The 11410-nt window shown below is 52.9% G+C and overlaps 1 protein-coding gene across 6 annotated transcripts in view; it reads left to right on the top strand.

The window, feature by feature from the left end:
- DUOX1 (dual oxidase 1) overlaps positions 1–10933 on the top strand; it is a 39271-nt gene extending 28338 nt beyond the window's left edge. For 3 of the 6 annotated variants that reach the window (XM_017872839.1, XM_017872840.1, XM_017872837.1), the window contains 7 exons: positions 1181–1308; positions 6218–6371; positions 7094–7326; positions 7575–7733; positions 8880–9035; positions 9138–9266; positions 10123–10933. In XM_017872839.1, coding sequence (XP_017728328.1) covers positions 1181–1308; positions 6218–6371; positions 7094–7326; positions 7575–7733; positions 8880–9035; positions 9138–9266; positions 10123–10245 — 1082 coding nt within the window. In that variant the 3' untranslated portion in view covers positions 10246–10933. Of the gene's footprint in view, positions 1–1180; positions 1309–6217; positions 6372–7093; positions 7327–7574; positions 7734–8879; positions 9036–9137; positions 9826–10122 lie in introns of those variants that run through there. The other 3 variants (XM_017872841.1, XM_017872835.1, XM_017872836.1) reach the window with 1 other exon arrangement.
- Positions 10934–11410: the final 477 nt, after the last annotated feature.

Here is an 11410-nt window from a genome sequence, read left to right as displayed (position 1 = left end):
ACACCATTCTCCTGCCTCAGCCTCCCAAGTAGCTGGGACTACAGGCGCCCGCCACCTCGCCCGGCTAGTTTTTTTGTATTTTTTTTTTAGAGACGGGGTTTCACTGTGTTAGCCAGGATGGTCTCGATCTCCTGACCTCGTGATCCGCCCGTCTCGGCCTCCCAAAGTGCTGGGATTATAGGCTTGAGCCACCGCACCTGGCCTATTTTTTATTTTTTTGAGACGGAGTCTCACTCTGTCGCCCGGGCTGGAGTGCAGTGGCCTGATCTCAGCTCACGGCTAGCTCTGCCTCCCGGGTTTACGCCATTCTCCTGCCTCAGCCTCCCGAGTAGCTGGGACTACAGGCGAGGTGGCGGGTGACCGGCTAGTTTTTTTTTTTTTTTGTATTTTTTAGTAGAGACGGGGTTTCACCATGTTAGCCAGGATGGTCTCGATCTCCTGACCTCATGATCCGCCCGTCTCGGCCTCCCAAAGTGCTGGGATTACAGGCTTGAGCCACCGTGCCCGGCCCAGCACAATTTTATATAGGGCCCACGGTGTGCTAGGCCCCTGCACTAGGCACTAGGATTCAGTGGCAAACTAGCTTAGCCTGTTCCTTGTTCTTGAGAACCTGAGAGTCAGGAAAGTGACAGACAAAAAACAAATAATGACGTGGGTGAAAGATTGGCTGGGTGTGGTGGCTCACGCCTGTAATCCCAGCACTCTGGGAGGCCAAGGTGGGTGGATCACCTGAGGCCAGGAGTTCAAGATGAACCTGGCCAACATGGCAAAACTCTGTCTCTACTAAAAATAAAAAAAAATTAGCTGGGCATGGTGGTGCACACCTGTAGTCCCAGCTACTCAGGAGGCTGAGGCAGAAGAATCATTTGAACCTAGGAGGCAGAGGTTGCAGTGAGCCAACATTGCATCAATGCACTCCAGCCTGGGTGACAGAGCGAGACTCCATCTCAAAAAAAAAAAAAAAAAAAATCATGGTGACAAAGGCTATGAAAAGTGAATAATGTCTGCTGAAATGAAAGGTACCTGTGATCAGTGGTGTGGGAGAGAGAACCAGAGGAGAATGCTGGGACATTCTTACCCCAACTTGGGCAGTGGAGTGGAAAGGGGACCTTGGAAGCCCCAGAACAGTCCCCTTTCAAGGTACTGATCCTCCGCCTTCCACCCTGTGTTCACGTTGCAGGCCTCACAGGGGTTGTGCTGCTCCTGGTCCTGGCCATCATGTATGTCTTCGCCTCCCACCACTTCCGCCGCCGCAGTTTCCGGGGCTTCTGGCTGACCCACCACCTCTACATCCTGCTCTATGTCCTGGTGAGGGCTTTTGGCTGTGAGCCAGGCCAGGAGGGTATGGGCAGGACATTTCCAGGGAAGCAAGGAGGGCTGGGACATTTGTTCTATTTCAAGTTATTTGAAGCATCTTCTTCACTTCTCAACATCCCTCTTTGAAGGTGGAGATGATAGTACGGGACTCTCCAGTAGGATGACCCCAATATGCAGCACTTGGAAGGTCGGCTCCCTGGGACAGGTTTTGCAGTAGCAGCCCTGCCGGACTGATCTCCATTCCTCGTAGACACCTCCACATCACTTCTGCCCAGCTAGTCTTTTCCCACTTTGGGTGGCTGGTTTTGGCTCCTGGGTGGACTACCTGCACCCAAGAGAGCATCATCCTTTTTGAAGAAACTTATCTTAAATGGGTTCTGCCACTTTTGTTCTGATCCTGTTTTTTGGGGTATTAGTCACACCCAATAAGTGACACCTGTACAGTATATAAGCTTGTTCAAAATGACATCAGTTGGATTGTTGATCAAATGAAAAAAAAATTTTTTTTTTTTTTTTTGAGACAGACTCTCGCCCTGTCGCTCAGGCTGGAGTGCAATGGCATGATCTCGGCTCACTGCAACCTCCGCCTTCCGGGTTCAAGCAATTCTCCTGCCTCAGCCTCCCGAGTAGCTGGGACTACAGGCACGCACTACCACGCCCAACTAATTTTTGTATCTTTAGTAGAGACGGGGTTTCACCATGTTGGCCAGGCTGGTCTTGACCTCCTGACCTCGTGATCTGCCCACCTCAGCCTCCCAAAGTGCTGAGATTACAGGTGTGAGCCACCGCGCCAGGCCATTCAAATGGATTTTTAAGACTCTACGTATCCCCTTTCCTTCTCCTTAACCTTGGCTCCTGCCTCTCTCTCTCTCCATGTTGTCTCCCTTCTCATGTTCCCTTCACCCTCCCCTGGGTTTCTCATTGGCTGCTTAGCTGGTTAGTTCTCGGGCTGATTCTGTGTCCCTGTGTTGTGGCTCTGCTTGTCTGCCTTCCTCATGAACAGAGGCATTTCCCCAAAGGGTATTCTGAGGGCCTCACTTAGAAGCTAAACCAAGTCCCAAGTCTCCAGCTCTTCCCTGCAGCAGAACTGCACACAGGGCTCTCCTTTCTGCCGAGACAAAGAGACACTGCACCATGGCCTCAGTCAGGTTGGCTCCTGCTGTCTGACCTGCCTTCTCTCAGGTGCAGTTCTGTCTTCACTGACAGATAGGAGGGTCTGTTTCATCTTGCCTGTGGCTCAGCATTTCACAGTTCTGAAGATGACTACTTAGCCTTGGCTTAGGACGTTTCCTAGAACCGATGATGTGTATTTCCTAAGAAACATCTCTTTCTTGGGAAGCTGTGACTAATTTACCCTCTCTCCTCTGCTTCCTAATAATGAGTGGAGCCCTAGCATTCTTGGCTACTGCTTCTGTTGGGGGTGGAAATGACGTTCTTGTTCCTGGTGATAAAGCAGATACTTTGAACCAGATGAGAGATCCAGAAGAGTGGCCAGGAGGGCTCCCTAAGACCCAGAGCCCTTTCTGATTTGTCCTGGGGTGTAGGCATCACTAGGATTCCAAGCCACCCTTCCTGCCAGCAGGAAAGTCAAGGGCTTGAAAGGTGTGGCCAGGCGTGGTGGCTCACATCTGTAATCCCAGCACTTTGGGACGCCGAGGTGGGTGGATCACCTGAGGCCAGGAACTCAAGACCAGCCTGGCCAACATGGCGAAACCTCATCTCTACTAAAAATACAAAAATTAGCTGAGGGTGGTGGCATATGCCTATAGTCCCAGCTACTCAGGAGGCTGAGGCATGAATCACTTGAACCTAGGAGGCGAAGGTTGCAGTGAGCCGAGATCTTGCCATTATACTCTAGCCTGGGCGACAGATGGAGACCCCATTTTAAAAAAGAAAGAAAGAAAGAAAAGAGGAAAAAAGAAAGGTGGAGGCCTCTATGCTAGGCTGTCCTCGCCAGCAGTTTGGGACAGTCTCATCTCGGGGAGATCAGGGCAAAAGCACCCTCTTTGTTCCCACTTGTCCCAGGTGTGACCACTTGACTTCAAACGAAAGAGAAATTACAAGTAAAGGACCCCAGTATAGACTAGACCCTGGGGAAGGATGGCCAGGTTTCTGATCCAGGCAGAAGAGGGCAGGGCTAGCACATCAGAGGCTGAGCTGGCTGAGCCACCACCCCATCCCACCAGCCAACAAGGAATCTGCAGCAGCTTTGTGGTTTAAAAGGAAAGCCAGCACAAAATAGGGTGTAGAAACAGAGCAGCATGACGTCACCCTACCATTGTACTCAGCCTGTTTGGATGCTTAGAAAGCCTTGAGGGTGGGTGTGGGCTCCATAATGAAACAGTGAACTTGGGGAAGGAAGAGCCAGTTCAAAGAAGAGCTCAGAGAGGTTTAAGTTAGTCTTGTAGGGAAAGGTTCAAGAATCCAGGAAGACTTAGCTGGGGGAAGGGAACTCCTGAGTTCAGTTTAAAAGCTATCTGTTGGCCGGGTGCGGTGGCTCATGCCTGTAATCCCAGCACTTTGGGAGGCCGAGGGGGGTGGATTGCCTGAGATTAGGAGTTGGAGACCAGTCTGGCCAAAATGGTGAAACCCCCTCTACAGAAAAATTAGCCTGGCGTGGTGGCATGTGCCTGTAATCCCAGCTACTTGAGAGGCTGAGGCAGGGGAGTTGCTTGAACCAGGGAGGTGGATGTTGCAGTGAGCCAAGATCACACTACAGAACTCCAGTCTGGGCAACAGTGAGACTCCGTCTCAAAAAAAAAAAAACAAAAAAAAAACACTAAAAAACAAAAAAAACCTATCTGTTGAGGGTCTAGTAGGTACTAGCTCTCTGTAGGGCCCAGCAACAGAAGGGGAGACTCTAATCCCTTCCTTAGCAACTTAGGATTCGCTGTGACAAAAAGTGGCATATACATGAAATGATCAAAATGAACACTTGATAAAGGATTAATTGCTGAGCGGAGTGTTCCAAACAGTAAGTTATAGGAGTTCATTGAAGGGAGTTTCACTTGGGCTAAATTGGCTAGGGAAGACTTTGAGGAGAAGATTGGATTTGGGCCAAGAGTCTGGGAGCGATAAGCTAAGCTTTGACAGGGCAGAGTGGAAAATGAAGAGCAATCCAGGTAAAAGGAAGGGCATGAACACAGGCAGAGGTGGAAATGGTGATAGGATATTCAGGAGACAGAGGGGACAGGCCTGGCTGTGGATGGCCATAGGGCATTAGATGGTGGCAGGACATGCTGCTGGTGAGCATGTGGTGGCGGCAGTTGAAACTGAGGGGCTGTGGCTCAGCTGAGAGGCCACGCCACATGGCAGAGCATAGAAAGAGATGAGCAGAGGGTGACAAAACCAGGCTTGGGCAACACCCATAACTGGGGGTGGCAGAAGGAATGAAGCCAGTGGAGGAGATGGAAAGCGAGTGGCCCAAAGTGGGAGAACCAGTAGAGCATTGTCGCAGAAGCAGTGAGAAGGAGGTGGTCACTAGTGCCTCAGGCTTCCAAGAGTAGGAGCCAACATGGCCTGAAAGGATACCTTGAAGTTTAGCCATTTGTGGGGCTGCTGGGCCCTCAGTGGGAAGGTCCTAAGGAGAGGTGGAGGCAGAAGTCAGACTGAGCCAGACTCAGGAGCAAGCAAGTGGGAAGAATGTGGCCAAGTAGTGTCTGACCATGTTAGACAAACTTACTAGGGAAAGGACCAGAGCTGGATGATACTGTTCAGTTATTACATGGAAAAGGGAGACGACTTAGGTATTCTTATCCTGAAAAAGGAGAGGATAAACTGGGGAAGCGCCTTTCCCCAACAGTTATTGAGTGCCTATCATATGCCAGGCAGCAACTGCTAGGAGCTTATAATGGCAACAGTCCCTACCCCTTCAGTCCAGTGGGGAAAACGACAGTAAACATGTAAATGAATGAGCAAGCAAAAGTACTGTTGGCCAGGTGTGTGGTGGCTCACGCCTGTAATCCCAGCACTTTGGGAGGCTGAGGTGGGTGGATCATTTGAGGTCAGGAGTTCAAGACCAGCCTGGCCAACATGGTGAAACCCCATCTCTACTAAAAATACAAAAATTATCCGGGCATGGTGGCGAGTGCCTATAATCCCAGTTACTCGGGAGGCTGAGGCAGGAGAATCTCTTGAGCCTGGGAGGCGGAGGTTGCAGTGAGCCAAGATCATGCCATTGCACTCCAGCCTGGGTGACAGAATGAGACTCTGTCCCCCCGACTCCAAAAAAAAGGAAGTACTGTGGATGACAGTGCATGCACTAAGAGAGTTAACAGGCAGATGTGGTAGAGAGGACTGAGGGGAGGCCTGAGGAGGTGATGTTTCTACTGAGACCTGAAAAATGAGATGGAGCAAGCCATGGGAAGAACCAGGAGAAGGGCATTCCAGGTGGGAGATGCAAAGGTCCTGAAGCAGAAAGGACTTGCCATGTTTGAGGAACAGGGAGGGGAGAATGGCTGGCAGGCAGAAGTCAGAGTACTTGCGAGGGCTTGTAGTGCAATGGGAAGGCCACCAAAGCTTTTAAAGCTGGGGATGAACAGGATAAAATGAACTTTTAAAAGTCACACTGGCTGCCTTGAAGAGACAGGAATTATAGTGAGTCAAGACCAGTGGAAAACCTACTTCCACTGGAAGGCTCCTGCATGAGTCCAGGTGACAGGTGACATCACTTGGTCTAAGGTGGTGTCAGGGATCTAGAAAACACTCTTATTCCTCATAGAATGCTATGGAGGATGGAGTTGGGAATGGTGAGGTTTTGCAACCTAGAAGGAGCATGGTACATGGTGAGGTGGGGGCTGGATATACCAGCAGGGAAGGATGCAGGGTCTAAGGCCTGAGCAGGCCCCATACTCTGCTGTGGGTGTCACTAGGTCTCAGCAGAGCTCTTTCCTCCATCCAGCTCATCATCCATGGCAGCTTTGCTCTGATCCAGCTGCCCCGTTTCCACATCTTCTTCCTGGTCCCAGCAATCATCTATGGGGGTGACAAGCTGGTGAGCCTGAGCCGGAAGAAGGTGGAGATCAGCGTGGTGAAGGCGGAGCTGCTGCCCTCAGGTACTAGCCTGGTAGGAGATCAGTCTGGTGGCACTGAGGGAACTGACGAGGCAGAGGCAGAGTCTAGACCACACAGTCTCCTGTTCGGGCCCAGTGGAGCTGGCAGGGACCTTGGGTGGCAGGGACAAAGGAGCTGGTAGGGGCTAGGCGCAGTGGCTCATGCCTGTCATCCCAGCACTTTGGGAGGCCAAGGCAGGTGGATCACGAGGTCAAGAGATTGAGACCATCCTGGCCCACATAGTGAAACCCTGTCTCTACTACAAAAAAAAATACAAAAATTAACTGGGTGTGGTGGTGCACACCTGTAGTCCCAGCTACTTTGGAGGCTGAGGCAGGAGAATCAGTTGAACCCGGGAGGCAGAGGTTGCAGTGAGCTGAGATGGCACCACTGCACTCCAGCCTGGTGACAGAGCAAGATGCAAGACTCCGAAAAAAAAAAAAGGGAAGGAAGGGAGGGAGGGAGGGAAGAAGGAAGAGCTGTTTGCCAGAGGACCTGAGACTCTCTCATCACAGAGAGCAGAGAAGCTCAGGCCAGGCTGCCCCTTGCCCAGCTGACCCTCAGCCCCAGTGCTGCCTGGCCCCCCACAGGGTGAGCTTCTGATGGGGAAGGCCTCCCTTGTCATATTCCAGAAGCAGAGCTGAGGCTGGGGTGGGAAGCTCTCTGGAGGCCACATTGTTGCTGGGTTCAGGGCAGCAGCCTCTCACCCACCGTCCCTCCCCAGGAGTGACCCACCTGCGGTTCCAGCGGCCCCAGGGCTTTGAGTATAAGTCAGGGCAGTGGGTGCGGATCGCTTGCCTGGCTCTGGGGACCACTGAGTACCACCCCTTCACACTGACCTCTGCGCCCCATGAGGACACGCTCAGCCTGCACATCCGGGCGGCGGGGCCCTGGACCACTCGCCTCAGGGAGATCTACTCAGCCCCGACGGGTGACAGATGTGCCAGATACCCAAAGGTACCAGACCCAGGCCAGATGTGCCACATGCTTCCATATCCCCTTTGAAGGTCTTGGTCTGCCAGCACTAGACTCCCCGCTCTGTTCCTCCCCTCTGTGCATGTAGAGACTGGTTGTTCCAGATAATACCACAAACCCTCCTCTTCCCCTCACTCCATATACGTATCTGCCTTTCCCTTTCTCTCATTTCTGGCTTCCAATCTCCGGTGGTGGCCAAGCTTAACTCAAACCCACGCCCCTCCCTACAGCTGTACCTTGATGGACCATTTGGAGAGGGCCACCAGGAGTGGCATAAGTTTGAGGTGTCAGTGTTAGTGGGAGGGGGCATTGGGGTCACCCCTTTTGCCTCCATCCTCAAAGACCTGGTCTTCAAGTCATCTGTCAGCTGCCAAGTATTCTGTAAGAAGGTGAGTGCCCCCTCTTCCCACCAACCCATGGCCCCTTCTTCCTTGTCATGGTACCCATCTGTGCCTTTCTCCTCTGCCTTTGTTCTTGGCTTCCCTGAACTGGGCAGGTGCAAGTTGGTTTGAAACCTAGGGTTGGTGGTGGGTGGGGTGGTATCAAGATATCCCTAGACCCTGAAGGACAGAACTGGTTTGCGGATGCCTCCAGGATCCTGCCTGGTTTACAAAGACTCCTTCCCTCAGTTAGGGGTGCTCCACATAGGATTTGCTTCTGGGAGTTCCTCCAGGCAAGGTTGGAGGGGGTAAAAAAACCCATTCCTTCTTACAGAGGATCCCAGCACTTGCAGCCTTATTGGGCTGGGAGAGGGAAGGGCATGTTGGGTGGGGCACAAGTGAAACTGGCTCAGCTCTTAAGAGGAAGAGGAGGAGTGGTGGCAAGGCAGGGCTGGTGGGCCAGGTTGGCCCCAGGAACAAACCCTCAGGTCCTCACACGGGTCCTTTCACACCAGCCTGGACCTGGTGGCAGGTCCCTGCTCGTTCCTCTGGGCCTGGCAGGTGAGTCAGGGGCGCTGGAATGCACAGGGCAGAAGCCCAGCCCATGTGCTGTCAGCATTCAGAGGGTGACAGCTCCCCTGCTCTCCTCTGCCCTCTGCTTCTTAACTACACAGCCCCACTTTCCCCCTCTCAGAAGCTGCAGAGGGCTCCCCGCAGGGCAGCTTCCACCCGCTGGTCTCTCTTTGAGCCCATTCCCATCTGCCCAGGCAGCTGCTGGGTCTCCCTGAAGCTGCTCTGTGAAATGCCCTTTAGCCACTAGGTGCCTGGCAGCCTGAGCAGGGACCACTGGAGGGAGCTGTAGGACAGGCTAAGCATGAGAGCTGCTTCCCACCCCACAGACCTTCACCTCCCCATCACCAAGGGACCTTTCCCATGGCCCTGGGGTCTCTCACTTCCTCCTCTCTGGGCCCTGGGCCAACTCCATCTCTGGCCTTACAGCCTGGCCCTGTGGCCCATACACTCCCTCTCCCCCGGCTGTCTAGGGAAGGGCACAAGCTGGCTGAGGTCAGAAGAGTTCTATTGGTATGGACACCCCTGGGATGTAGGGAGGCTGAGCTGAGAGCTGGGTCCTGAGCTGCAGCCATGTGTCCCCAGATCTACTTCATCTGGGTGACGCGGACCCAGCGTCAGTTTGAGTGGCTGGCTGACATCATCCGAGAGGTGGAGGAGAACGACCACCAGGACCTGGTGTCTGTGCACATCTACATCACCCAGCTGGCTGAGAAGTTCGACCTCAGGACCACAATGCTGGTATGTCAGGGCCCACCAGGAGGGTATGTGGGCCACTGTCTGAGCTAGGAGTTGATCCTAGCCGTGCGTGGCTGAACTTTGTTCCATCCTTCTCTACCATAGTACATTTGTGAACGGCACTTCCAGAAGGTTCTGAACCGGAGTCTATTCACAGGCCTGCGTTCCATCACCCACTTTGGCCGCCCCCCTTTTGAGTCCTTCTTCAACTCCCTGCAGGAGGTCCACCCCCAGGTCAGTCCAACCCATATCCAGGTTCTCTTCCTCTTTATCATTTGGGGTCTGAGCAAAGCTCCCAAACCTGCCCCATCAAGGAGGAAACTGACTGCTGATGAGAACCCATCCCCTGGGAGATTGGTGGGGTAACGGAATGGAAAGGATAGGTGGGGGTCACTCTTAGGTGCTAAGGAAGGAGGCAGGCAATAGGGACTTGCCATCTCTGAAGCCATGATGTATTGTCCAGAAGGAAGAGCTCAATCATTGAGCTAGTCCTCGCCATAAACTAAGGGCTACCCTCACCAATACTGAGTCAGTCCTCACCCTGGACACTGACGGAACCTTTACTGTGAGCACTGGGCTAGTCACTACTCACAAATACTGGGCTAGCCCTCCATGAGATGCTAAGCAGTTCTTCAACTTTAACACTGATTAGCCCAACCCCTATTAGCAATGTTGATCTAGCACTTAGCAAAATTCCACTAGACTTATAAACACTGAGCCAGCCCTCACCATGCAAACCATCAGGAGCCCTGCTGGCTTGCTTTTTTTTTTTTTTTTAAAGAACGGGTATTGCTCTGTTGCCCAGGCCGGAATGCAGTGGTGCAGTACCAGTTCATTGTAACCTCCAACTCCTTGGTGCAAGCAATCCTCCCGCCTCAGCCTCCCAAGTAGCTGGGACTACAGGAGTATACCACTATGCCCGGCTAATTAAAAAAGAATTAGAGACAGGGATCTTGATATGTTGCCCAGGTTGGTCTTGAACTGGGGAGTTACCCCTTCCTCTGAACATTGAGTTATTTCTGCCTCTGAACACTGAGCTACCTCTGCCTCTGAGCAACGAGCTAGCCTTCACTTATTCCTCCTGCAATAGGTCCGGAAGATCGGGGTGTTTAGCTGTGGCCCCCCTGGCATGACCAAGAATGTGGAAAAGGCCTGTCAGCTCATCAACAGGCAGGACCGGACTCACTTCTCCCACCATTATGAGAACTTCTAGGCCCCTGCCCAGGGGTTCTGCCCACTGCCCAGTTGAGCAGAGGTTTGGGCCCACAGCTCACCTCTGTTCTTCCTATTTCTGGCTGCCTCAGCCTTCTCTCATTTCTCACCTCCCAACCTTGTTCCAGGTGGCCATGGTCAGTCACCAGGTGTGGGCTCAGGGACCTCCAGGCCCAGGATGTGTCTCAGCCTGGAGAAATGGTGGGGGAGGGGGGGCAGTGTCTAGGGTCTAGAGTGAGAAGTAGGGGAGCTACTGGTTTGGGGCAAAGTAAAACCTCTGTTTCCAGACTTCAGAAACAAAACAAATCTCAAAAGACAAACTGATCTGACAAGTACCGTGTGTATGCAGGTCTGTATGTGTGTTGGGGTGGCGAGTGTAAGGATGCATTGGGAGCATGGATGCTGGCATCTTAGAACCCTCCCTACTCCCAGACCTCCTCCTCTTCTGGGCTCCCCACTGTCAGAAGGGCTGGCAATTGCCTTGCAAGAGGTAGAGGCTGGATCCATGGCAAGCCATTTACAGAAACCCACTCAGCACCACAGTCTAACACCACAACTGATTTCACCCAAGGTTTTAAGCACGTTCTTTCATCAGACCCTGGCCCAATACCTATGTATGCAATGCTCCTCAGCCCTCTTCTCCCTGCTCCAGTAGTCTCCCTTACAAATAAATCACTTTTCTGTGTTCAGGGTTTCTTTATTCTGCCCTAGAACCAGATGGGGCATGGGGAGAGGAAGCCACTCACCCAGCCAGCTCACCAGGCTGACCCAGACATCTCTCAAGCTGGCCAGTGTCCTGAGTAAAGGAGTTGGCCCAAGGTAAAGCGCCCCAGCTAGAGATCCCTTCACCAGCCCAGGGGTGCCCTTCCTGACAGAGGGTCTGTCAGCCACTAGTGTGAGGCCTGGTGAGCCTGCTCAGAAGGGGCAAAGAGGATGTGGAAGCTTCTGAAGGAGGTGGGCTGGGGAAGAGAACGCAGGAGGGGCAGACTCAGCTGGAGCCTATAGGGAGCCAGAGCCACCTGGCTTTTTCCAGGACCTCAGTCACTCCCAGCCCTTCTCTGAGCATAGGGAGAATTGGGCACCTGTGCCTACATGGCTCTTCCAGCCAGTGAGACGACGGCAAGGAGACAAATGAACACATCACCCAACCTCTCTGGCCTGTTTTC

The sequence above is a fragment of the Rhinopithecus bieti genome, unplaced genomic scaffold (assembly GCF_001698545.2).
Source record: "Rhinopithecus bieti isolate Rb0 unplaced genomic scaffold, ASM169854v2 scaffold_6945, whole genome shotgun sequence".
NCBI lineage: Eukaryota > Metazoa > Chordata > Mammalia > Primates > Cercopithecidae > Rhinopithecus > Rhinopithecus bieti.
Note: the sequence above shows the minus strand (reverse complement) of the source record. Positions and strands in the feature narration are given on the sequence as shown.